Source organism: Amia ocellicauda, chromosome 6 (genome assembly GCF_036373705.1).
Source record: "Amia ocellicauda isolate fAmiCal2 chromosome 6, fAmiCal2.hap1, whole genome shotgun sequence".
Taxonomy (NCBI): Eukaryota; Metazoa; Chordata; class Actinopteri; order Amiiformes; family Amiidae; genus Amia; species Amia ocellicauda.
The window spans coordinates 6,252,617-6,277,375 of record NC_089855.1 but is presented as its reverse complement, the minus strand read 5'-3'; the positions used below and the strand labels follow the sequence as shown (position 1 = coordinate 6,277,375).

Genomic DNA, 24,759 nt, shown 5'->3' with positions numbered 1-24,759 from the left:
GAGAGAGAAGTGACAGTTGCCTGCATATTAATTTCCAGAGGGATTGCATTGAACAAGATCACGTGAAAGCATATGATATTATACTTAGATTTTCAAAAAGCTTTTGATAAGGTTCCACACCAAAGACTGATCCTCAAATTGGAAGCTGTAGGCATTCAGGGTAATGTAAGTAGATGGATTATGAACTGGTTGATGTATAGGAAACAGAGGGTGTTGATTAGTGGAGTTGCACAGGGATCAGTACTAGGGCCTTTGCTTTTTCTAATCTATATTAATGATCTGGACTCTGGGATAGTTAGCAAACTTGAAGCAATAAAAAGGGCAAACACGATGTTAGGGTATATTGTCAAAAGTGTAGAATTGAGAACAAGGGCAGTGATGTTCAGACTGTACAATGCACTAGTTAGAGCTCATCTGGATACTGTGGACAGTTCTGGGCTCCACACTTCAAGAAAGATATCGTTGCTCTAGAGGCAGTTCAGAGGAGAGCAACCAGACTTATTCCAGGTCTGAAGGGAATGTCCTACTGAGAGACTGAGGACCTGAACCTTTTCACCCTGGAACAGAGGAGACTACGTGGGGACTTGATTCAAGTCTTCAAAATCATGAAAGGCATCGACCACATCAAACCAGAGGAGCTTTTCCAGATCAGCAGGGACACACGCACCCGGGGACACAAATGGAAATTGGGCTTCAAGGCATTCAAGACAGAAAACAGGAGACACTTCTTCACACAGAGAGGCGTCACAATCTGAACAAACTCCCCAGCGATGTGGCTGAAGAGACAATTTGGGAACATTCAAAGGCAAGAACATCACAGCTTTCTGTGCATCTGGTTGGAAAAACACTGAGGTTTCACACCCTCGAGAAAGTCGCCTTCAGGTTATGAACAATGATTGAATTTCCACAAGTGCTCATTTACATTAATGAACCTCAGTTAAACATACAATTCTGTACCATCTCACATTCACGACTGTGCCCAAGTCACAAATAGCAGGAGAATATGACATGCTTTCTTGCTCATACTAAACAAAGATGCATTAATTGCTTGGGTATTTATTTATTATTAAATATTATACCAATTTGCAGATGTTTAAAAATGCAAATTGCTGTGATGTGAGGCAGCATAGATAAGTTATTTAATTCTAAGAAAGTACATTTTTAAAAGCCGAGACAGTTGAAGTTGCAGTAGATATTATTCAGCTTCCACAGGTTTGCAAGCTGATTTTGCTCGGCACTATTTTGATCCACAACAAAGCCCTGTAGTTTGACAGTGGCGATCCTCAGCCCCAGCACATTCTGAGGGAGATTTGTGATATTATGATTAACAGAATAAGAGGTAGGAAGGCAATCTTTGTGAGATAAAGGTCAGTGTGCTCTATTTTTAAGCCAGGTCACAGATTGGATACCTCATCCTTCACATTTAAAATGTTTTTATAATGTCCCTAGTTGATGCAGGGTGTCAAGTGTTATACATGATGTCTTCAGACTACTAACAGATTCAGGAAACTTCTTTATTAATCATTATCAAGTATGTAAATGCTACAATAAATGGCCTCTTTCATGTATCGCAGGGATGTCTGTCTTTCTCTTATTCTACTGCTAGTGAACTGTCCAGTTTGCAAAAGCGAAAAGAACGAGAAACAGCAGAATGCTATGAAGCACATTTAGCTTTATTGAAGTATAACAAAGATGACCTGTTCAAAATAAATGCTTTTGAGAATAAAACACTGTGAGTTCTTTCTAGGCATAATCCCATTTACATCTTAAATATATAGATACTTTTTTTTTTTTCTTACATACTGTGTGAAGGACATCTTTCAGAACATACGGTATGAAATACAACCATTCTAAGCACATACTGTTGGCACTGAAGGGGTTAATGGGATATGTAATCACAAAACGTTTGAAATTTCAAATCGATTGATGACTTCTTTATAGTCACTGAAGAAGATATAAATCCGAGGTTTTGTAAACATCTTTACACCAAACCTACCTACAAAAAGCTGTCAATTGCAACTACACCAATATAAAATGATAAATAGCTCAACTGCAGACTTTAATTTGAGCTGGTCCATTAAAAAGAAAAAAATCTTAATTTGTATTTGTATAAATGAATGGTGTTGAAATGCACTGAAGGTATTATACAGTATGGCACCTTTATATGCATTGTAAACCAAAGCAAATCATAAAAATAATAATACATAGAAAATCCAAGCGTACCGATGAGTAAAAGACAGCTTAAAAAACTTTGTTACAGCTTAAGTCTGAAATTAGACAATTTGTGTATTAACTAGACTGATATGTAAAATCGAATCTTAGATAATACACACATTTTACAAGTCTAGATTAAATATACAATTCCATTCACCCATCAAATATGCAATCTCAATGTGTAAATTCATCTACACAATGGAAAGTAGTGGGTTTATAATTTGAAAGTGGTGGAAAGTTAAATTTTTGATTGAGTTCTGGTACATGTTTCAGATACATTGACTCAGTTGTAGACTTCAGCTGTAACATTGTGTGCATGTATCTAGCAACTGCCTATAGAATAAAAGGGATCATCAAAAAATCTAAATTCAAAAGCCCAAAACATAAACTTCTCTGAAATCCAGTTACATTTTTATTTTCTTCATTATTTAAAAACTGATTTATCACACAATAATCCTCCCTTTTTGTTTTTACTCTTTCAGCATTAATGGAATGTTATTGGATTAGTCATACAAATAGAAAGGCAGTTTTATCTTGAAAAATTTGGTCCATTCTTTACTATTTTGTACTTTTAATCACTAAAATCAGTGTCACCAAAACACCTCTGCAGCATTAAATAACAACAGAAAAATATATCATTAGCTTCTCAGTTTTGTTTTGTTTGTCATGAATATTATCAGAAACATTTGAGCCTCTTTTTATGTCTACCTTAAGTTTCGGAAGAACATTTCTTCTTTTCCGTGGAAAGTATTAGGCAAAGTTATTGTACGTTTCCAGTTAATGTTGCTTCGGTTCCAAGGCAGATGTTTTCTATTCAGCTGTGAATATTATTCAAGAAACAGCAGGACACCTTTGAATTGTTCGCCGTTGCATGAAATCTTTTATTGTTTGTTTTTTATTTATTATTTTAATTTTTTTTGGCAATGAGAGTTTAATAGATCCAGCAAGCCCATTCAGCTACTCTTTGTGGATATCCTCGTGTCGTATTATCTTATACGTAATCCAGTAAAAGATGTTAAAAATTAAGAAGGCCAAGGGGAAGGCAGCCCGGGATATTGTGTCAATTCTTTTCGCTCTGTCGACAAATTTTTTCCGAATGGTCTCTGTGTCTCTGAGCGGCGGGGGGGCAGGATTGGGGGGGGCAGTTTTTACGGCTGTGCCATCTTTGACTTGTAGGCAGTGTCCCATACCGTACCCAGAAAAGTTGAATCGGCTCTCCCTCACCACGTCATCTTCCTGAAATGCGATAAAAGAGCAACAGACAGTGTGAATCAAGCAGCAGAACAGCGACAGTACGTTCATATTTTTAACCCACAAGCGAACACTACATGCCTCCACAAAAAAATAGTTTTAATGAATAAAATCGGAGTGTTTTGCGTTCAGTATGCCATCTTAACAAAGATACACGTTGATCCTATCTAGACTAAATACTACCCAAGTTAGTACAGCTTTACCACATTGGCCAAGAATATTCTTGATGAAAGTCAGAATCAAGGCATGCAAAGGTAGCATGATCTCTTTTGCAACAGGAACACACTGCAAATTATCACATAAAAATTGTGTATATATATATATATATATATATATATATATATATATATATTCACAGTAATCAAGAGGGAGTTTTTTTACATTATAAATGGCTTCGGTGGCAGTAAAATCTCATAACTGATCTTCCTGTCTACGCTCCTGTCCTGGGATTTGCTTCACATTCACTACTGAAGGGAGAGGAACTGGGCCCAATTTAGGAAGGTTTACCCAGCAGATCTAATGGGTCGAGAGTTCAATGCTCAGTGAATAGGGACAGTGAATGGAAAACATTTTTTTTTCAGGGATGTTAAAAGGGAAAGTTGTGAGATGAGAGATATCCACAGGTAAACAGTGTATGTGCTGCTGTCCCTGAATAAAACATAGCTTCGCACTTAGCAGGCATCAGACGCTGAGTTTGGATTGCTTGATTGGATTTCACATAAGTCATTTATCCCTTAATTACCCCAACCAGAGTTTGTGATAAGAAACATAGATGACCTGACATGACTTGGCTTACTTTATATAATCTGCTAAAGCAAAAAGGCTATGCTGTCTTCATAAAAGTGTGAAAAGTGAATAACATCCTTCACTGCCCATGTTATACAACATCTGGAAATATACAGTGCCTTGCCAAAGTATTCACCCCCTTGGCATTTTTCCTATTTTGTTGCATTACAATATGTAATTTAATTGGATTTTTATTTGGATGTCATGTAATGGACATACACAACACAGTCCAAACTGGTGAAGTGAAATGAAAAAAAAAAAGATATGGTACAACCAATTACCTTCATTTGTCATATAATTAGTTAAATATAGTCCACCTGTGTGCAATCTGTCACATGATCTCCATATATATAGACCTGTTCAGAAAGGCCCCAGAGTCTGCAACACCACTGAGCATGGGGCACCATGAAGACCAAGGAGCTCTCCAAACAGGTCAGGGACAAAGTTGTGGAGAAGTACAAATCAGGGTTGGGATATAAAAAAAATATACAAAACTTTGAACATCCCAAGGAGCACCATTAAATCCATTATTAAAAAATGGAAAGAATATGGCACCACAACAAACTTGCCAAGAGAGGGCCGCCCACCAATCACGGACCAGGCAAGGAGGGCATTAATCAGAGAGGCAACAAAGAGACCAAAGATAACCCTGAAGGAGCTGCAAAGCTCCACAGCGAAGATTGGAGTTTCTGTCCATAGGACCACTTTAAGCCGTACACTCCACAGAGCTGGGCATTACGGAAGAGTGGCCAGAAAAAAGTCATTGCTTAAAGAAACAAATAAGCAAATACGGTTGCTGTTCGCCAAAAGGCATGTGGGAGCCTCCCCAAACATATGGAAGAAGGTACTCTGGTCAGATGAGACTAAAATTGAGCTTTTTGGCCATCAAGGAAACCGTTATCCCCACAGTGAAGCATGGTGGTGGCAGCATCATGCTGTGGGGATGTTTTTCATTGGCAGGGACTGGGAAACTGATCAGAATTGAAGGAATGATGGATGGCACTAAATACAGATACATTTTTGAGGGAAACCTGTTTCAGTCTTCCAGAGATTTGAGACTGGGGTGGAGGTTCACCTTCTAGCAGGACAATGACCCTAAACATACTGCTAAAGCAACACTTGAGTGGTTTAAGGGGAAACCTTTACATTTCTTGGAATGGCCTAGTCAAAGCCCAGACCTCAATCCAATTGCGAATCTGTGGTGTGACTTAAAGATTGCTGTACAGCAGCGGAACCCATCCAACTTGAAGGAGCTGGAGCAGTTTTGCCTTGAAGAATGGGCAAAAATCCCAGTGGCTAGATGTGCCAAGCTTATAGAGACGTACCCCAAGAGACTTGCAGCTGTAATTGCTGCAAAAGGTGGCTCTACAAAGTATTGACTTTGGAGGGGTGAATAGTTATATTTTCAGTTTTTTTGTCTTATTTCTTGTTTGTTTCATAATAAAAAATATTTTGCATATTCAAAGTGGTAGGCATGTTGTTTAAATCAAATGATACAAAACCCCAAAAGATCAATTTTAATTCCAGGTTGTAAAGCAACAAAATAGGAAAAATGCCAAGGGGGTGAATACTTTCACAAGGCACTGGATATAAATGTAAATTTAGAAACATAGAAACAGGGCGATATATATTTAAAACCTTTTAGTTTTTTGGTGGAGGGGTGGTGGTGCGTGTGTCTGTTTGGGAGGTGGTGGTTTAAAACTGAATTGATACATTAAATCACAGACTTCATTTCAGATTAAAATTATATACAGCATGCACTTCATCACTGTCACTGAAATCAGAGAGTCATGCATGGTGTTAATATATTAAGGCTGCAAATTAATTTAATTATCAAGGGAAAGTGTTTGAGGTGAGAGTGGGGGTTGTTAAAGAAAACAGAAACCTGTAAAAGTAAAATTAAGATGGATATTAAATTAAAAAGAAATTAAAATATGTTTTAGTTTTTGCCGTGTCAGGGACCGCATGTATTCCGTGACATTCACCCACAAGACGCAACACAGATCAGTCCGATGTCATAGTCAGCCAGGCACTGCCCTATGACATTACGGTGCACGTTTCTGAGTGCTTTTACCCTTGAGCCTGCATTGTAGATTTGTTTCAAAGTCCCATAGGTCGATGGCTCTTTGTCCCGCAAGCCATTCATGCGGCGTACGGACTGAATGCCCTCATTCCCAATAACCACTGCCTTTCCCCAGAATGGTAGACCAGACAGCAGTGGAGAGAATTAAAACAGTCAGATGGTCAAATAAAAGAATAGAGAGAACATGCAAAATAATGAGGAGACAGTTAGGTGGAAGAATAATGGAAAAAAGAGTAGAGTTTATGAGAAATAGATGGCTTCTCTTCAAAACATACAAACTATTAATGTAAAAGACATTTTCCTTCTCAGTACTCTGTTGCAAAGGTGCCATATGCCAGAACATACTGAATTCATCATGTTACATCTTTTATTAAGTCATGCTTTAGTTGAGAAGTTTGTTTTGTTTAATTTATTTTCATTGTGGTTGTTATTGTGTGACTATCTCCCTTCATTCTCTCCTCGATCTATTATCCTCAATTTAGAAAATGATGCATTCAGTCATGTTAACCTAATGTATCCTTCTTGTTTGAATGTGCAATGGATAGTATATTAAGATTGGTTGCATGGCTAATTAATAAAAGGGTTGCTACATTTTCGTACTAAGAATGAAGATATTAATTAGAGAAATATATATATTTTTTAACTTGCCTATTGTGAGTAAAAAGCTGACTGTTCATAGCAATCGTGACCAAACACGGTGCTGTGGAGCCCCTATTCAGTAAGTTGTGTCAGTCAATCTAAATTGCTGGGACTGGGGCCACTGATCAATTAAGCAATTAACTTGTTCAATTAAGGGACATTTGGTCATTGAGGGCTAAAAAGGATAGTTCATTTTCTTTATTCCAAATCTCTACATAACTTAATTTCACAAATCACCTGCTTAATTAATCACATTTAAATGGTTCCAGGTGTTTAGAAATTGATAATTAAAGGTGGCCTATAAAACCTGTTGGATAGGGGCCCTTCGAGGACTGGGTTTGGGCAGCACTGCTTTATAGCTTTGAACTGGCACAGGAGAGATGAACACTATTGCCAATGAAAATGAACACAGCAAGGCCACACACTTCTTTTCACACTGACTTGGGCTGAGGCGTCAGGAGAGGACTGAAGCAGATTCGCTGGAAACTGTACAAACTCGTAGGCTACCCAGCCGGCTACTTAAGCTATCTTCTGCCAAACAGTGTGTTCTTCAGAAAGACTACTGACGAGACAGATGAAACAGAAATGTTTACCTTGTTCTGTCTTCTCTGTCTTCTTCTCAACCGGAGAAACTCTTTCTGCTGCCGTGAGACAAAATTGACTCCTGCGTACTCTAGTAAAGCAGCGAACACAAACAGAAGACAGACGGCCATCCAGATGTCAATGGCCTTCACATAGGAAACCTGTAAAACATACACAATTAAAACATGTTAATACAGTATATTGCTGCCATGCCATGGAGGGGGATTTACATCTAGGGAAATTTTTAATCCTTACCACAATTAAAACCCTAATTTACAGTTGATTGCATTGTAAAATCGTGCTATACTTCTCACACCCAAGACACAAACAAGTACTCAGTAATATTTCTGTAATTACCCAAGATGTTGGTGGCTATAATATGACAAGCCAAGTTAATATTTAAAGATATCTGTAAATGTATTTAAGATATCTTTAAATATTTAGAGATATCTTTAAATGCACTTGAAAATAAGATATCTGAAATTCATTTAGAAATATCTGAAAAGTATATTGAAATGAATTAGAGAAATCTCTATTTTTTTCAGATATCTTTAAATGTTTTGAAGATATCTTCAAATGCACTTGAAAATAAGATATCTGAAATTCATTTAGAAATATCTGCTAATCATTTGAAGATATTTGTAAATGACTTCTTGTTTATTTAGAAATATCTCTAAATCATTTGGAGATATCCGCAAATAACATCCTGTCTGTAGCCCAAGATTATCACTTCCTGTTCACCTGTTCATTCATTTCCATGTAACTGAATGAGGAAACGGGAAGTGATAATCTCAGCCACATACCTGAAGTCATTTAAAGATATATTGAAATGCTTTGCAGATATCTCGAAATGAATCGGAGATATCTTGAATTTAAACAAATATATCCTTAAGTTCATTCAATATAACTTTACATTTATTTCAGATATCTGTAAATGGAGTTAAATGAGATATCTCAAATACATTTTGAGATATCTGTAAATGATTTAAAGATATCTTGAAATGCAATTGAAGATATCTCTAAATGATAATTTGGCTTGCTATAGATTAAGTTACCCTGTGAATAATGTAGCAATAAATAAATGAATGTCAGTAATGGAGGTTTCAATTGTTAACTGTTTTGGAGATCATTTTATTTTGAGACAATACATATGTAATAAACAGCAACAACAAATAAATGTCCAAGCAGATGTCAGATTTTTAAAGACGGACTCAGAATGCTGTATTCCAAGTGACCAAACTGCTGTTCGTATTAGTTGATGTTTTACAAACTTGTGCATGGATTCCTTTAAATGCCTCAAATGATATCTGAAAATATGCTCAACATTCAGTCTGATCTGTTATACAACTCAGGGCTTATTTAGTAAAATGTTAGTGTAATGGTTGGCATTGTGCCACTTTGACACCAAGAGGATCCATCATTTTTCAGATCACAGTTTTCATAAACCTATTTTAGAAAAACAAGGTCAGTACATGTAGTTTATTTTACATAAGTGAAAAAAAGGGTTAGGACAAGTTTTTGGTGTATTTATATCAGGCAGTGTGCAAATTAAATCCATCACATATTGTAACAGGCAATACAAACTTCAAACAAGATCATTCTCTTGATACTAGAAAATAAATATTTTGCATTTAAACATATGGTGACAATGCTATTCCACTACCAAATATCAAGGTCACCTGAGCCAATAGCTCAAGAGATGAGAATCAGAAAATGCGCCGGTTCCAACTTTTTGTTGACATACAAACTCTGCTTGCTGTTTATTCAGAAAGAGATGCCAGTGGTGATTTCATTATTTGATCGTATGTGTGTCTGAAGTGCTGTAGCAGTTCGGTTGACTGCGTTTGCTTTATCCAACAAAGTAAATACATGCAGTCAGAAAGGTTAGTGCAGAGAGGCAGTTGCCCACTGGAATGATTGAAGAAGGAAATGTTTCCAGTTGTGTTACATAAACAGCTCATAAACCTACATCATATTAGAAGGAGCATGAACTGTTGAAGCCATTGTTGAAACCATTATGCAACCAAAAGAGTTTTTTTTTTTTCGCTATAAGTATCTCCTTGAGCAAATAAGTAGTCAGTGCCTTTATACATAGACATACTCTTCAAACCATGTTATAGGTCACTAAAGCATCCCTTCTCCATTGAGATAAAACCACAAGCTTTACTATCAATTCTCCATCTCTCACAGCACAGTAGCTGTAAAGATTTGATTATTACCGCTAAAGAGGTAGGTTAGTGTTTTTGTAATATCGAAAACTACCAAAGTGTCGTGCACACAATAAATAAGCATTCACAGTTCAAGAAGTATATTTTTAATTTTCCAGATATGCTGAATTGTTTTCTGTAATAGCATTACATTGTTTTATGCTTTATTATCGTTGTTTAATATGAATCATACTTTTAAATTAATTTGTAATGTGAAGTGCCGAATCGATTTTCTGCATCAGCTGCACTTCTTAATTTGAATTTAACCTGAGAGCATTCCCTGTGACAGAGATCGTGGCTGCGGCCCAAGAGTTTCCTCCTCAGTGACCGAGAAAGAATACAGATTCACTAAATTGGCAAATGCTCATAGTTCCCGGTGATGTAATTGAAACAGCATTGAATTGTGCGCTTGATTTTAACAAACCTGTCTGCTTGGCCTGGCCGTGCCTAAAGGTCATTTGGGAGTAATTCAAGCCGACCTAATTTGTGTTCAGTTCAAGTGGAGAGAAATAAGATACTAAACAGATGTTTTTTATATGAGCACATCTGCAGGACATCCTCTGCCACCAATTAGTTTTATAACCTTACTGACTTCAGAATACTCTGTCATATCTAAGTTATATCACCGGGCAGGTCAATTCAGGAGGAAACGTTTTCTTCTGTAAACATAGAAAACACTGTGATGTCTGTCTTCCAAATAACACAAAGTAATTTGGCACTGATTTATACATATCAGCAGAAATGATGAAGCATAGTAGACGTTCAGATTAATAGTTTGTCTGGTTACACGATTTTATATAATCAAATAACAGATTTAAAGAAATGAAAGAAATGTAAAATGGTTTGATCCTTGGCTTCCATCAAGCTTTTAACTTTCAAATACACGAATGTGCCAAGATCTCTCCTTGCGCATTTCAACACAATATGGAGGAATTAGAGTCAGAAACAGTTCTTAGCTATACATTTCTATGTTAATTTATTTGGATTAACAGATGCTAAGGTACATTTACAACACGTTTTTTGCATAAATATATATATTTAATTTAATCGTCTTAGTTTAATTCTTTGAAAAATTATGTAAAAGGCAAAAGGCTCTTGATAAATTGATATTAAGCTTCTTCCAATCCTCTATGCAGTTTTCCACTATGTTGCATAAAGCTTATTAGCAAGAAGGAACAACACTTCACTAAACCATTGCTTCATGAAAATAAACTAAGAAGTAAGTGTCAAAGTGACATAATTATTGCAAAAAAAACATGTTGTTTACAAAGAATCAAGCTGATAATTTATGCCAGTAATTAAACAGGTTTTTCAAATCCCTTACAATCCATTTAACATGACTATAAAGCTGATTACCATCAAATCTGAATATGCTTTGAACGCAATCTCTTTGAAAGTTTTTGGTGTCGGCAAGTGGATATTAATATTGTACCGCATAAAAATTCATACAAATGCACTAAATTATTAGAAATGTTACTTGAAGAATAAAACTGAAGTTTCCAGTAAAAAGATCAGTCTTCTTTTCTTTTAATTAATAAAATAAGATACGTACATGCAAAAGCAGTCACTTTGAATTAAGGTTAATTTGCAGTGCATTTATGATCTTAATTAGCTTTCTGTGATGATGTTAATACAGGGAAATTGAAGGAGTAAATAAAATCACAGGGGCAAACCACATCTTTAGTATTCCCTGTGTAATTCAAAGGATTCCCTGCATTTGGTTTCTTTGGAGACTCGGATACCTTGATGTGTTACACCTCGTTAAAGCGACTGAAATGAACTTCTCAGAAATGATAAGATTGAGGGATGCGGTTATTGCTAGTATCATAGTTAAACATTGCAATGTAGACCTCCATCTGATATATTGTGAATGGTGTGCATACAGTCCATTGCCTGAATGGTACATTTAACAGTTAAATAAACCATTTCAGATGAATGGTTTGAAATTCCTCCATTTCTCTATTAATAGTAAGGTGCAATGAAAGTACCCACAAGCCAGAGATTACATAAACAGAACAAATATAACTGTACAAATAAGCACAGAATTAGAGATCTTGCTATGAAAACACCCACTATCCTGCTTCATAAAATCAACCCTATTTCACAGTTTGCTGTATCTGCTTTTGCTTTTTGTATGTATACATGTTTTATTAGGTATCTTACACAGCCCAAATTAATCATTCTGGCAACCCATTACCAGTCAGGACAAAGCATAGACTCACTATATTGTACAGCGACTTTCAGACTAAACTCAAAGGGCAAATATATTGGTCACTCACTCAATAAACCAAATTGTAAACAAGTCTTAATTGCAAGCGGATGACACTCAAGTGAATCTTAAGAGTCTCAATAGAAATGTTCTGGCTTCCATAATTCAACATATTTATGAGGTTTCCTTCCAGTTGAATGAGTAGAGTTCCATTTCCCTGCAATGTAATGGCCTCAGTCCTCCTGGATTGTCTAGCTTTCATTTCAGTAGTCAGTATTCACAGTCGAATCCTGTCCTAAGGTTAAGCAGATATTTGTTTTTTCGATAATCAATTTGCTACTTTTCATTTCAGAATCATGCACTTTGTTGACAAATCAAAGCGGAGAAAAACAACATGATACCAGCTGTTGACAACACCCCCTATTGGGTCGTATCCAAGACTGTACTGTGGTAATATTTTTTAGCTGAAAAATAAACAATTTCAAAATTTGCTTAATTAACTTACTTTTCATTAGAAACAGTAAATACATATGTAACTTAAATAACTCTCTGTGTTATCCTATGTTCATGCATAAACTTCCTGGGCCTTCACCATGTGGTTAATAGATAGTAAAGAGGGTAAATCTCCACTAAATTAAAACCAAAACATAACTGATACCGCCCTGCTGTTCTGAATGTATTTGTTCACTGAATAATAATTTGAATTTTTATGCCCCAAATCGCACATTACTGATGTCCCAAATCAGACCTTTTCAGTTGGTACCGTATTTTGAATGCTGTTTAATTTAAAAAATAAAACATGAAAATGATAAGTTGTGTTACAACCCCATTTCATTGAAAAAGTGAGCATTACTGAAAGGGGAGGGGCTTATCAGTAGAGGGGAGGGGCTTAACCCAAACCCTGTTTGGTAGTGGTCTCAGATTGAAAATAACTGTCCACAATAACCAGAAGAATTAGAATAATTCTAACATACAAAAAAACATAAAACTTAAAAACATATGCAAGCACTTCAATGGGGTTTGATTGTCATCTTTAAATTGATGACATGATCATAGATGCTGTAAATTGAATCCAAAGGAGCATGCAGACCCTAGCGATTTTTTTTCCATCAGTGCAAACCCATTCACACCTCTTTTGCTAGGAATGCAATTCTTACTTAGCGGTAAGTCTTCCATGATTTCCGGGGTCTTCTCATGCTGTTCTGTTTTGCATGGTTTTCAGCCACCTGTATCAGTGTCCACCTGCTTTAACAGATGGCAGTCCGAGTCTCAGATTCACAATAGGCGTTCCTTTCCATTTGTATTTGATATTTGTGATTCGTGTGTTTGTGAAATAAATTCAACTTATTAGAAGACAAATAAATACGTGACATGGCCAAAAGTATGTGGACACCCCTTCTAATGAGTGGATTCTGCGATTTCAGCCACACCCATTGCTGACAGGTGTATAAAATCAAGCACACAGCCATGCAATCTCCATAGACATGCACTGGCAGTAGAACGGGCCGTACTGAAGAGCTCAGTGACTTTCAACGTGGCACCGTCATAGGATGCCATCTTTCCAACAAGTCAGTTAGTCAAATTTCTAGATACAGCTGTCCTGGTCAACTGTAAGTGCTGTCATTGTGAAGTGGAAACATCTAGGACCAACAACAGCTCAGCCACGAGTGGTCGGCCACACAAGCTCGCAGAACGGGACCGCTGAGTGCTGATGCCCGTAGCGCATAAGAATCATCTATCCTCAGTTGCAACAATCATTAACAAGTACCAAACTGCCTCTGGAAGCAACGTCAGCACAAGAACTGTTTGTTGGGAGCTTTATGAAATGTGTTTCCATGGCCGAGCAGCTGCACACAAGCCTAAGATCACCATGTGCAATGCTAAGCGTTGGCTGGAGTGGAGTAAAGCTCTCCGGCAGTGGAAACACGTTCCCTGGAGTGATGAATCACGCTTCACCATCTGGCAGTCTGACGGACAAATCTGGGTTTGGTTAATGCCAGGAGAATCCTACCTGCCCGAATGCATAGTGCCAACTGTACAGTTTGGTGAAGGAGGAATAATGGTCTGGGTCTGTTTGTCATGGTTCAGGCTCCTTAGTTCTACTGAAGGGAAATCTTAACGCTACAGCACAATGATATTCTAGATAATTTTGCACAGTTTGGGGAAGGCCCTTTACTGTTTCAGCTTGACAGCGCCTCTGTGCACAAAGCCAGGTCCATACAGAAATGTTTTGTTGAGATCGATGTGGAAGAACTTGGCACAGCCTCATCCCCATCCAACACCTTTGGGATGATTTGGAACACCAACTGCAAGCCTGGCCTGATCGCCCAACATCAGTGCCCGACCTCACTGATGCTCTTGTGGCTGAATGGAAGCAAATCCCCACAGCAATGTTCCCACATCTAGTGGAAAGACTTCCCAGAAGAGTGCAGGCTGTTATAGCAGCAAAGGGGGAATCAACTCCATATTAATGCCCATGATTAAGCAGCCAATTCCATGCAGGTGATGTGCAAGAAACATACCAAGCTCCTGAATTCACAGCACATGCTACACAGTTTAAAAACAACACACACACAAAAATAGATATCTTGCAATGTTTCGTTGCAATCTCCTGGAGACTCAGGTTTTGTGCCTAAGACCATACACCCGTATGCAGCAACTTAGACACTCCTGCGTCACCGAGAGCTGCGGTTCATTCATGCACAGAGCCTGGAGGGTCCCATTCCTGCTCCAAAAATACCAATCTGGGCTCACCAATGGATCCTGACACAGCTGGTAGTTTGTTTCTTCTCCTCTTTTTTCTTTTAGTTGTGATTAGTTGTCATCTGGTGCTACAGTACTGCATTCAATTATATCTCTGTGTATGTCAAATCTGTGTTAAAAGGTAGTTATCACCTGGGGCCAAAGGTCTTCGCAACACACCAAGCTGTGGCTCCATATGGTTACGCAATGACACACAAACTGAGCTTTGCCTGTCCGTCTCATTCTCTGTATCTATAATTATGGTTTCTATTTGGAAATAAAGGATGGCAACGAGATATGTGGGGCCACGATAAAATGTAACTAAGGTGTGTGTGTGTAGACTCAGTTGGATCTAATTTGAAATAAATTTGTTTTGTTATATTTTTAAAGGATGTTCATTTTCATCAGACCTTCATATGGTGAAATAGTAATAAGATATAATATTCTTCTGTCCCATTGGATTCTGCACTTGGATCCAGAGACAGTCCATCTCAGACACAGACAATTCCTCCCGACACGCAGTTTGGGGTCCCTTCTTCCTGATGGTCACGAGCAGCTCGTTTCAAAGTACTGCTCACACACCCTAAAGGAAGCATTACCTCTCTAAAACCTAATTTCAGAGTTAAAATGGGAAGGGCTTTATTCAGCTTTAATCCACTTGGCGTTACCTGAATCACAACACACACACAGCCTCCGGTATCGGACGCTGAAGAAAGTGTCTTATCTGCAAAGAACAGCGTGCTGCACTGTACAAGTCCGGTCCTCACACAATGAGGCCGGTGACAATGAGTGAATACATTACACACACAATACACACATACACACATATATATATTATTGGTGACTGTATATGTTTGTATGTATTTCTTTATTAAACAAAAGTGGAAAAATACAACAGAGAGGGCTTTCACTCCAAATCCACACCTAGTCCCACCAGATAATATCATCTGCACATCAGACACGACAAGCCGAGCAGAACAAAAGACTGGAGACCCGGGCTGTCAAATTTACAGTCCCTGAGGAGAGCGCTGCCAGGGTTGATGCCTGAAGCTGCTTTAATGAAACCCGAAGCGAAGACATAATGTCGTAAGGTGTCTTTCGCCATGGCAACCCCAGTGCTCAGCATCAGTGTAGCCACAACTTGGATTTAAACGCCAACAAGAGTGGAAACGAGAGGTGAACTCTTCACTGTTACAGCACTGAAAGACTGACATTCCTCCCTGTTGCCTAACAAACGTGTCGGGTTTTCTGTCTGCAATAATCCTTGACCTGTTTGTCATCCTTCATAGCGACAGCTCTCAAGCCTTCTACCTTTTTCACTTTTCAGTGGGGACAGGAGATACAGAGTAAGACCTCCAAATGACAGAACATCTCCCTCTCAATCAGATCCAGAGGCTTTTCAGGGTAAGCAGACCCACAGAGAGTCACAGCTTAGCCAAACAAGAGCCCGCACACGTCACAACATCTGCTCGGCCTCGTGTGACAGCGTCATTTTCTGGAAACAACACGCTAACTCTACCTCCGACCATATCAGACTGACCTTTGGCAGCGATGCCCGGGACCCCGAGCTCTGTGTGGTCATCGTGAGGACCGTGGTGATGCCCAGAGCCACCCTCGCCGGTGCTGCATCCATGTTAATCCAAAAGGAAACCCAGGACAGGATTACGATCAACAGGCTGGGGATGTACATTTGGATCAGGTAGTATCCCATCTGTCGCTCCAGGTGAAACTTGACTTCGATGCAAGTGAACTTTCCTGAAATGGAAGAGATGCAAACAGATACAAAAAAGACGATATGTTCATTTCTCTTGGTTTTGAGTAGGGCTGTGTTTTTTTAGCGTATTTCCTACAATACTTCAGTGAATCAGATGGATGTACCTGTGTTGTAGTGTTTGGTGCAGTAGCCCAGCTCCTTCTCGTCTTTCAGGATGAACTGGGGCAGAGTCAGCCCGTCCGCTACTTGGACCGGACCTATATTCAGCCACTCAAAGATCAAATCATTCATTGTGTAGCCGACTAAAGGAGACAAAACCAACATTATTAAGATGGACCAGAATTAGTAACATTTCATTCTACGGTGTAGCAATCAACAATGACAAACAACCTTAACGATTACTGGTGACAGACAGAAAGTGTGACACATTATATCAATAATACACATCATCAGTTATTTGCTATTATTATTTGTGGTAGTCTCCAGTTTCCTGGCAGCCTCCATATCTCAGCTACGCAAGTTGTAGCCCACCATGACAACCCTAACAAAGAAAAAAAGTGCTGGGCCGCTGTATGGTTTGAATATAGATAAAATGCTAATACTTTAATTACGTTACTCTTTATGATAGAAAAGGCCCACAGGGATTCCTGAATATAAAATATGAATATTTGCTCTAGTATTCACAATATTACAATTAACGTAACGTACAAAAACATAGTTTGAAAACATTCAATTTACTTATACGATTTGAAAGAATTCATTGTTGAAATCAAATGGATATTATATCAATAGCTTGCCTACCAACAAACTAAAATATTATGATAAATGCCTTATTGCAAAACAAGGTAAAACAACACATGACAGTGTCACTAGGAATTGAAAAGTTGAAAAAACAGTTTCCAGTATATATTAATGTATCCTGCATAATCAATTCCTCTCACTGTGACCATTAAAGCGCGGCCTTTATTAATCATTGAGAGATAAAGAGTTACAGGAATCTCCACTTTGATTGTCTCATCTGCAGTGGTCCTGAAAAAGATGAGCGAATTTACATAGAAAACTGTCGCCTACATTCTCCACCGGTGTCACTGAAATGTACATCTTGCATCTCGCTCAATTAATGTGCGTCGCTTTTGTTTTTCAGGGCTTGGATATTTTTGACAGTTTAACATTCCTGCCTTCTGCATCTGTGCATCTCAAGCTATGGATCAGGCCACAGAAACCTGACTAATTAACTGAATATCCACTGAAGGCAATTATGTATTTTGTGTGTATGTGAGTGTGTGTTTTTACAATTCAGGCTGGAAGAAATATTAGCAGTCACTGATGAAGTGATTAAGGGCTTTATACTCTGCCCGTGATTATATTTGTACTGTGCTGGCTTTGAGATCAAGTTGTGTATGAACCGTCTGGCCTCCAGTAATTAGATTTTACTATCTCTGGTGTTACTGAAACTAACCAAATCCTTCGGGGGGGAGTGCTTCCAGACATATGTGGGTCAACCTGGATTCAAGTCATAGAAGTCAAAATTCCCCCTTTTGTTGCAAGATCCTCCAACCACTATTACAGAGTTTTAATTTTAGTACTAACTACAGATAGTACAGATAACCTTCTGGAAACGAATACATTGCAGTGGAACATAATACTACGTGTAAAAATTACACTTGCCTGTATAAAACTGTCACTCTCTATTTACAAGGTCTGCAAGAAAATAAACAATGTGTCATCTGGCCAATGTATGAAAACTACATACTATAAATCATAGCTGTGCCCTGGTTATATATTGGTACTGTTCAAGTTGGCCAACTGATCGTATTATATTTTCAATAAATAACTAAACAATATAAACAACTAATTAGCATAGCTTTCTTTCTTTTTGTTTTTTAAATGTGATTGTATATTATATGACGTTTTCTTTCTAGAAGAGGAGATGACTCACAGCTCTCCAGTTGCATCGCACAGGTTTGAACATCCATAGGAAAGTTCTTCAGATCCATTGGACAGGACAAGATAAGAGTCAACCTTAAGAGAAAGTCAGATATATACCTGCATTAATAGACTGTACAGAGAGAGCAATGAACACAGAACCAATAAACAAGTGTAGGGTTGTGAATTCAATGTCGTTATGCTTTATATACACTGGTACACCTTCATTAGTTCTTTGTCAGACGTTTGGATAACTTACCATTTCAACTTTGAAAAATCGTGTCTGCTTTTCTGGTAAGATGTGCATATATATGTGTTAAGATATTCATTACTTGAAAATAGAAACACTTATTTTATATATATAAAAAAACATTCTGTATATCATGTACAATGTGGACTAAGAATGAGGACGACGTATTACACTTATTAGAATAATCTTTTATACAGATTACAGATTACTATCAGATGGATATGAAGGAGTGATCTGTATTTTAAACATCTCCCTGTCGATGAAGAAGTAACAAAACCGATGAATGATCTCAGGGTTTGAGTCATTTCTGTAGTAGTTTTAACAATGTTCATTAAGATAAAGTTTTTCAGTTTACAAAAGTCAGTTTCCACTACCAAAATAGACCAACTCTACATCCACTATAATATTGTAGTTTATTGATAAAAACACTATCAACAAATGTTTACATATATATGTTATTCAGTTCAAGTAGACACAGTTCCTGTAGATATCTGATATACAATTGTTATTGTTATTATTTAATATTTACATCTAGCTGTCATTCAATGATTTAAATTACTTTATATATATACAGTGGGGGAAAAAAGTATTTGATCCCCTGCTGATTTCGTACGTTTGCCCACTGACAAAGAAATGATCAGTCTATAATTTTAATGGTAGGTGTATTTTAACAGTGAGAGACAGAATAACAACAACAAAATCCAGAAAAACGTATTTCAAAAAAGTTATGAATTGATTTGCATGTTAATGAGGGAAATAAGTATTTGACCCCTTCAACTTAGTACTTGGTGGCAAAACTCTTGTTGGCAATCACAGAGGTCAGACGTTTCTTGTAGTTGTCTACCAGGTTTGCACACATCTCAGGAGGGATTCTGTCCCACTCCTCTTTGCAGATCCTCTCCAAGTCATTAAGGTTTCGAGGCTGACATTTGGCAACTCGAACCTTCAGCTCCCTCCACAGATTTTCTATGGGATTAAGGTCTGGATACTGGCTAGGCCACTCCAGGACCTTGATGTGCTTCTTCTTGAGCCACTCCTTTGTTGCCTTGGCTGTGTGTTTTGGGTCATTGTCATGCTGGAATACCCATCCACGACCCATTTTCAATGCCCTGGCTGAGGGAAGGAGGTTCTCACCCAAGATTTGACGGTACATGGCCCCGTCCATCGTCCCTTTGATGCGGTGCAGTTGTCCTGTCCCCTTAGCAGAAAAATACCCCCAAAGCATAATGTTTCCACCTCCATGTTTGACGGTGGGGATGGTGTTCTTGGGGTCATTCCTCCTTCTCCAAACACGGCGAGTTGAGTTGATGCCAAAGAGCTTGATTTTGGTCTCATCTGACCACAACACTTTCACCCAGTTCTCCTCTGAATCATTCAGATGTTCACTGGCAAACTTCAGACGGGTCTGTACATGTGCTTGCTTTCTTGAGCAGGGGGACCTTGCGGGCGCTGCAGGATTTCAGTCCTTCACGGCGTAGTGTGTTACCAATTGTTTTCTTGGTGACTATGGTCCCAGCTGCCTTGAGATCATGACCAAGATCCTCCCGTGTAGTTCTGGGCTGATTCCTCACCGTTCTCATGATCATTGAAACTCCACGAGGTGAGATCTTGCATGGAGCCCCAGACCGAGGGAGACTGACAGTTATTTTGTGTTTCTTCCATTTGCGAATAATCGCACCAACTGTTGTCACCTTCTCACCAAGCTGCTTGGCGATGGTCTTGTAGCCCATTCCAGCCTTGTGTAGGTCTACAATCTTGTCCCTGACATCCTTGGACAGCTCTTTGGTCTTGGCCATGGTGGAGAGTTTGGAATCTGATTGATTGATTGCTTCTGTGGACAGGTGTCTTTTATACAGGTAACGAGCTGAGATTAGGAGCAGTCCCTTTAAGAGAGTGCTCCTAATCTCAGCTCGTTACCTGTATAAAAGACACCTGGGAGCCAGAAATCTTGCTGATTGATAGGGGATCAAATACTTATTTCCCTCATTAACATGCAAATCAATTTATAACTTTTTTGAAATGCGTTTTTCTGGATTTTGTTGTTGTTATTCTGTCTCTCACTGTTAAAATACACCTACCATTAAAATTATAGACTGATCATTTCTTTGTCAGTGGGCAAATGTACAAAATCAGCAGGGGATCAAATACTTTTTTCCCTCACTGTATATATATATATATATTTTTTTTTTAATCTCTCTTGAAAATCATTCATTACAAAAATCCATTTACCATTAAAATTGTCATATCCTATAGATCTTAGATTTCTCCAAAGAGCTTGAATTAATCAATAAAATCACTGATAATCACAACAAATGTATAGTTGTGCACTAGCTCTGCAAAGAAGTTTACACTTTTTAAAACTCAGGAAGTCCCACCAATCAATCCCGTGAGCTCTGAGCAACGTACACAAAGTATAGGAACTACGCCACGATAAAGCAAAGCCAGGATTAGAATGAAAATGATTTAGAAACAGTTCCCAGTAAATATAATAAAGGACACGATTTGCATAACATTCAATAATATAAGATAGACATTATTCAAGCATTATTTTTGGTCTCACAATAATGAATCTACTGAAACAACAGACAATTGTCTATTTCATTACCCCTCACAATGAATGTATTTTGTCACATTATTCCAAATTAATTTAATACACAAAGAACAGTTAACAAAGAAAAGCACAAAAGGAATATCGTGAATAAGTGGATAATTTAATTCCTTAAACTGCTTTTGACCTTTTTTGTGCTTCCCTGTTTGAAATGATCTACCTACTGTTAAAAATACGGCAGGGAAAATGTATGGACAGTGTTATTGAATAAGCTATTGGGAAATTATTAAATATAAAAACAGCACATTTTAAACACAAAATATGCAGCATAAAGAGCTTAGGCAACCAAGTAAAGCTCAACTGCAAATTTAATGGGATGGCAAAAGAAGAATATCAAGACCACTAACACTAGTTCAATTGTTTTATTGAAGTATTACGAAGTAGGTTTGTTTGATTTTGCAGATCTAAGCTTATCACACCCTGGCAGCCATCAACCACTGCCCTGCAACCTTGTGGGTAAGTCTGGTATGGCAAAAGCTATGGGAGCACAACCTGAGAGACAACAGAACCGGCCAGGAGACACACAACCATGCCTGCCATATCCACCGACATGCTCCACTAACAATACAATTTGCGGCTCTCCAATTGGACTCTACTGTCACCAAAGAATTCACCGTTAAAACTCAGAAATGGAAGTCGTCCTTGGATACAAAAGACTACCTAGAGGGAAGAGTACAATTATTGAAAACACCTGGGCTACACCACCAGGAGTTAATCAAATGTGAAATAGTGTGAATATAGTACGAAATGTTCCTGAGAGCGATTTCATAGTTAATAAGAAACCTCACACCGTGGGAATGGGATGGCAGAGCAACCAGGAGGACTGAATGAAAGTCTCCTTTTCTTTTACACTGTGGGATGGATTGCATCACAATTTTGACCAACCCCATAATTTGAAACTACAAACTTGTCCATCATAGCATTTACTTTGATAAGTAGAAGAAAGTACTATTTGTCAGAAAATAAAGCTGCCACTGACAGCAGGTTTGTAGTTTTCCATGAGCTAGAATATACCACACCCAGCTGCGCCCCGGACCTCCACCCTCTCAGCTGTACCAGTGATGTAGATTCATATTTTAAGATTTCATATCTGTGCACAAATTGAATTTACCACTTCAGAGGTGCGTTTCTCTGTAACTGTTGCCTAATGATTTCACACTGTGTTGCAAATTGGCTTTATGAGTTCACACATTAGTGTGGCTTCCTGTGGCGGTGAGGGACTGGACTTCACATAAGCATGTAACCTCCTGTGGTTCAGTGTGCTATATATAGGATAACGTCTTCTAATTAACAATGTTTGTTTAGTTTTAAATCCTCCCAATTGGGAATTAGATATTTCTCATCCAATCCAACTCAATGACTAATGTAAAGACATATGAGGGCCGTCACTTCGAAAATACAAGGTTTGAGCAGTAATCGTTGAAATCTGATGCACAAATAGCTCCTAAAACCCACTTGCCATGCTGCAGATATGTGCATACATGTGATTTATTTTTGTAAGCTGCACTTGTTGTAATGTATATCACGAGGAGGAGACTACATTAAAAAACAAACCACACACACATCAACCAAATTAAACTATATGTATTAATGAAAACAACAGGATCCCCTTATATATTTCCCCATTGTTATCTCTGATACCTATAGATCAGACTCCATCGGATTGGTTTGCAAACAGAAGCTGCTGAATTTCATCCAAAGTCACGTACTCTGCCAACCATGTGCAAGCCTGTGATTCGTGGGAAATGTCTCAAATCAGCTGTCAGGTAAATAACACACAATACTGCAGCCATCTCCATTATATACAGTGATATTCTTGCCATGAAAGCTGTTACTACCGATTTTTATCCCAGTAAATTAACAGTCCAGACCTATTCATCCCAGAAGTGATTGAATCTGTGTGTCTGGAAGGCTCTCTTTATTGTCATCACCACATCAGCCTTGTCTTTTTACCAATATGGAGGCTGCAGATTGGTTCAGTCCTTGACTCAAAATAAGACTGCTGCTCAGGTGGAGAAAGGCTTCTCTACAGATTGCAATAATCCTTTCGAGTGCTTGAGGAAGTAAACCTTTGATGTCGTGCTTCTTTTCAGCAAATACTTACACATGCTGTCAGGATGTGCAGCGACTGCAGGCTCTGGGGGAACGACACAGTGCTGTAGCAAACATCAGTGGATGTAAATGTAGTTCTGCACTATCAATTTATAAGGTATTAACATACGTACAGATAAAGGGATTGAGACCAAAGTGCAGTCCCTAATCCAAGGTTGTGTCGTTAGTGTTTAAGAATAAACTTTCTTTCTTTGTCACCTATTTTGGCACTATTATATATTATGTAAAGTCAATTTATCTCATTCTGGCTACTCCTTAGCTTTGTAATTATTAATTCATTCATTAAATTTTTATTCCACAGCAATATGACTGTCATTTTAAAATCCCCTGGTGCTCAATCAATATGAATTCCAGATATACGCCGTACGTTAAAAAATATTCACAATTTATTATTACTCAAGCAAGCATAATCTATTATGTACAGAAGAGCATTAGGGCCACTTAAGAGAAAGAAAAAAAATATATATTTTGAGAAAAAAAATCAAAACTTTTGAGATTTAAATGCGAAATAAACTTTTGAGAAAAAAAGTCAAAAGTTTTGAGATTTAAAGTCGAAATAAACTTTTGAGAAAAAAAGTCAAAAGTTTTGAGTTTAAATGCGAAATAAACTTTTGAGAAAAAAAGTTGAAAGTTCAGGTTCAAACACAACAGCATTGATATGGTGTTATAAGGGGACTGGGTAAAACCTGAAATGGGTTCTAGATGAGGAGAAGGTTATCATGAAGTTAAAAAGACTGTGTAGAGCTGTATTGAACTGAAATTTAGGTATAAAGCAAGGTACTTCACTTAGATTGCTCCAATAAAATGCCCAGCTGTATAAATGGGTACAAATGTAAGTTGCCCTGGATAAGAGCATCTGCTAAATGACAAATAATGTAATGTAATGAAAAGTATGCCTCGGAATGCTAATAAGCCTTATTAATCGCTCGAATGGACAAATATTGTAAACTATTTTGGGTGTATGTTTCCAGTTCCAAAAATAACTCTCCAGCAAAAAACTACTGTACCTTAAAAATGACTACGATGATTTTGGGGAGTTGTCTTTTCAATATTAGAAAGCAACCCTTGGAAAGCTAACAACCCAATCTAAGACACAAACTCGTGGCATTGGGGACACTTATTTGGTTGTCTCTTCCCAGTCCGACAAATGGCTCCCCAGCATGAAACTGTTGTAGCACTATTGCACCTTAATACCACTATTACTTTTACAAATCCTGTTCAGTTTAACAAATTGTATATATAATAATAATAATAATAATAATAATAATAATTTTATTGGTGTTGTTAATGTTATTATTAGTATTAAAGTTCATTATTAATATTATTTACATTATGTAATACAATATTTGCAATTAAAACACACATTTCTGAAAGCCCAGAATAAGTATTTTTCTGTTTTAGACGTCTTTGTAAATCTTTCCATTGTTCCGGCATTT

General features: G+C 37.8%; 1 protein-coding gene across 1 annotated transcript in view; it reads right to left on the bottom strand.

The window, feature by feature from the left end:
- Positions 1 to 1,652: 1,652 nt before the first annotated feature.
- glra2 (glycine receptor, alpha 2) overlaps positions 1,653 to 24,759 on the bottom strand; it is a 38,533-nt gene continuing 15,426 nt past the window's right edge. The window contains exons 5-9 of the mRNA XM_066705940.1: positions 18,367 to 18,449; positions 16,592 to 16,729; positions 16,254 to 16,468; positions 7,567 to 7,716; positions 1,653 to 3,450 (exon numbers count right to left, since the gene is read on the bottom strand). Coding sequence (XP_066562037.1) covers positions 3,172 to 3,450; positions 7,567 to 7,716; positions 16,254 to 16,468; positions 16,592 to 16,729; positions 18,367 to 18,449 — 865 coding nt within the window. The 3' untranslated portion in view covers positions 1,653 to 3,171. The remainder of the gene's footprint in view (positions 3,451 to 7,566; positions 7,717 to 16,253; positions 16,469 to 16,591; positions 16,730 to 18,366; positions 18,450 to 24,759) is intronic.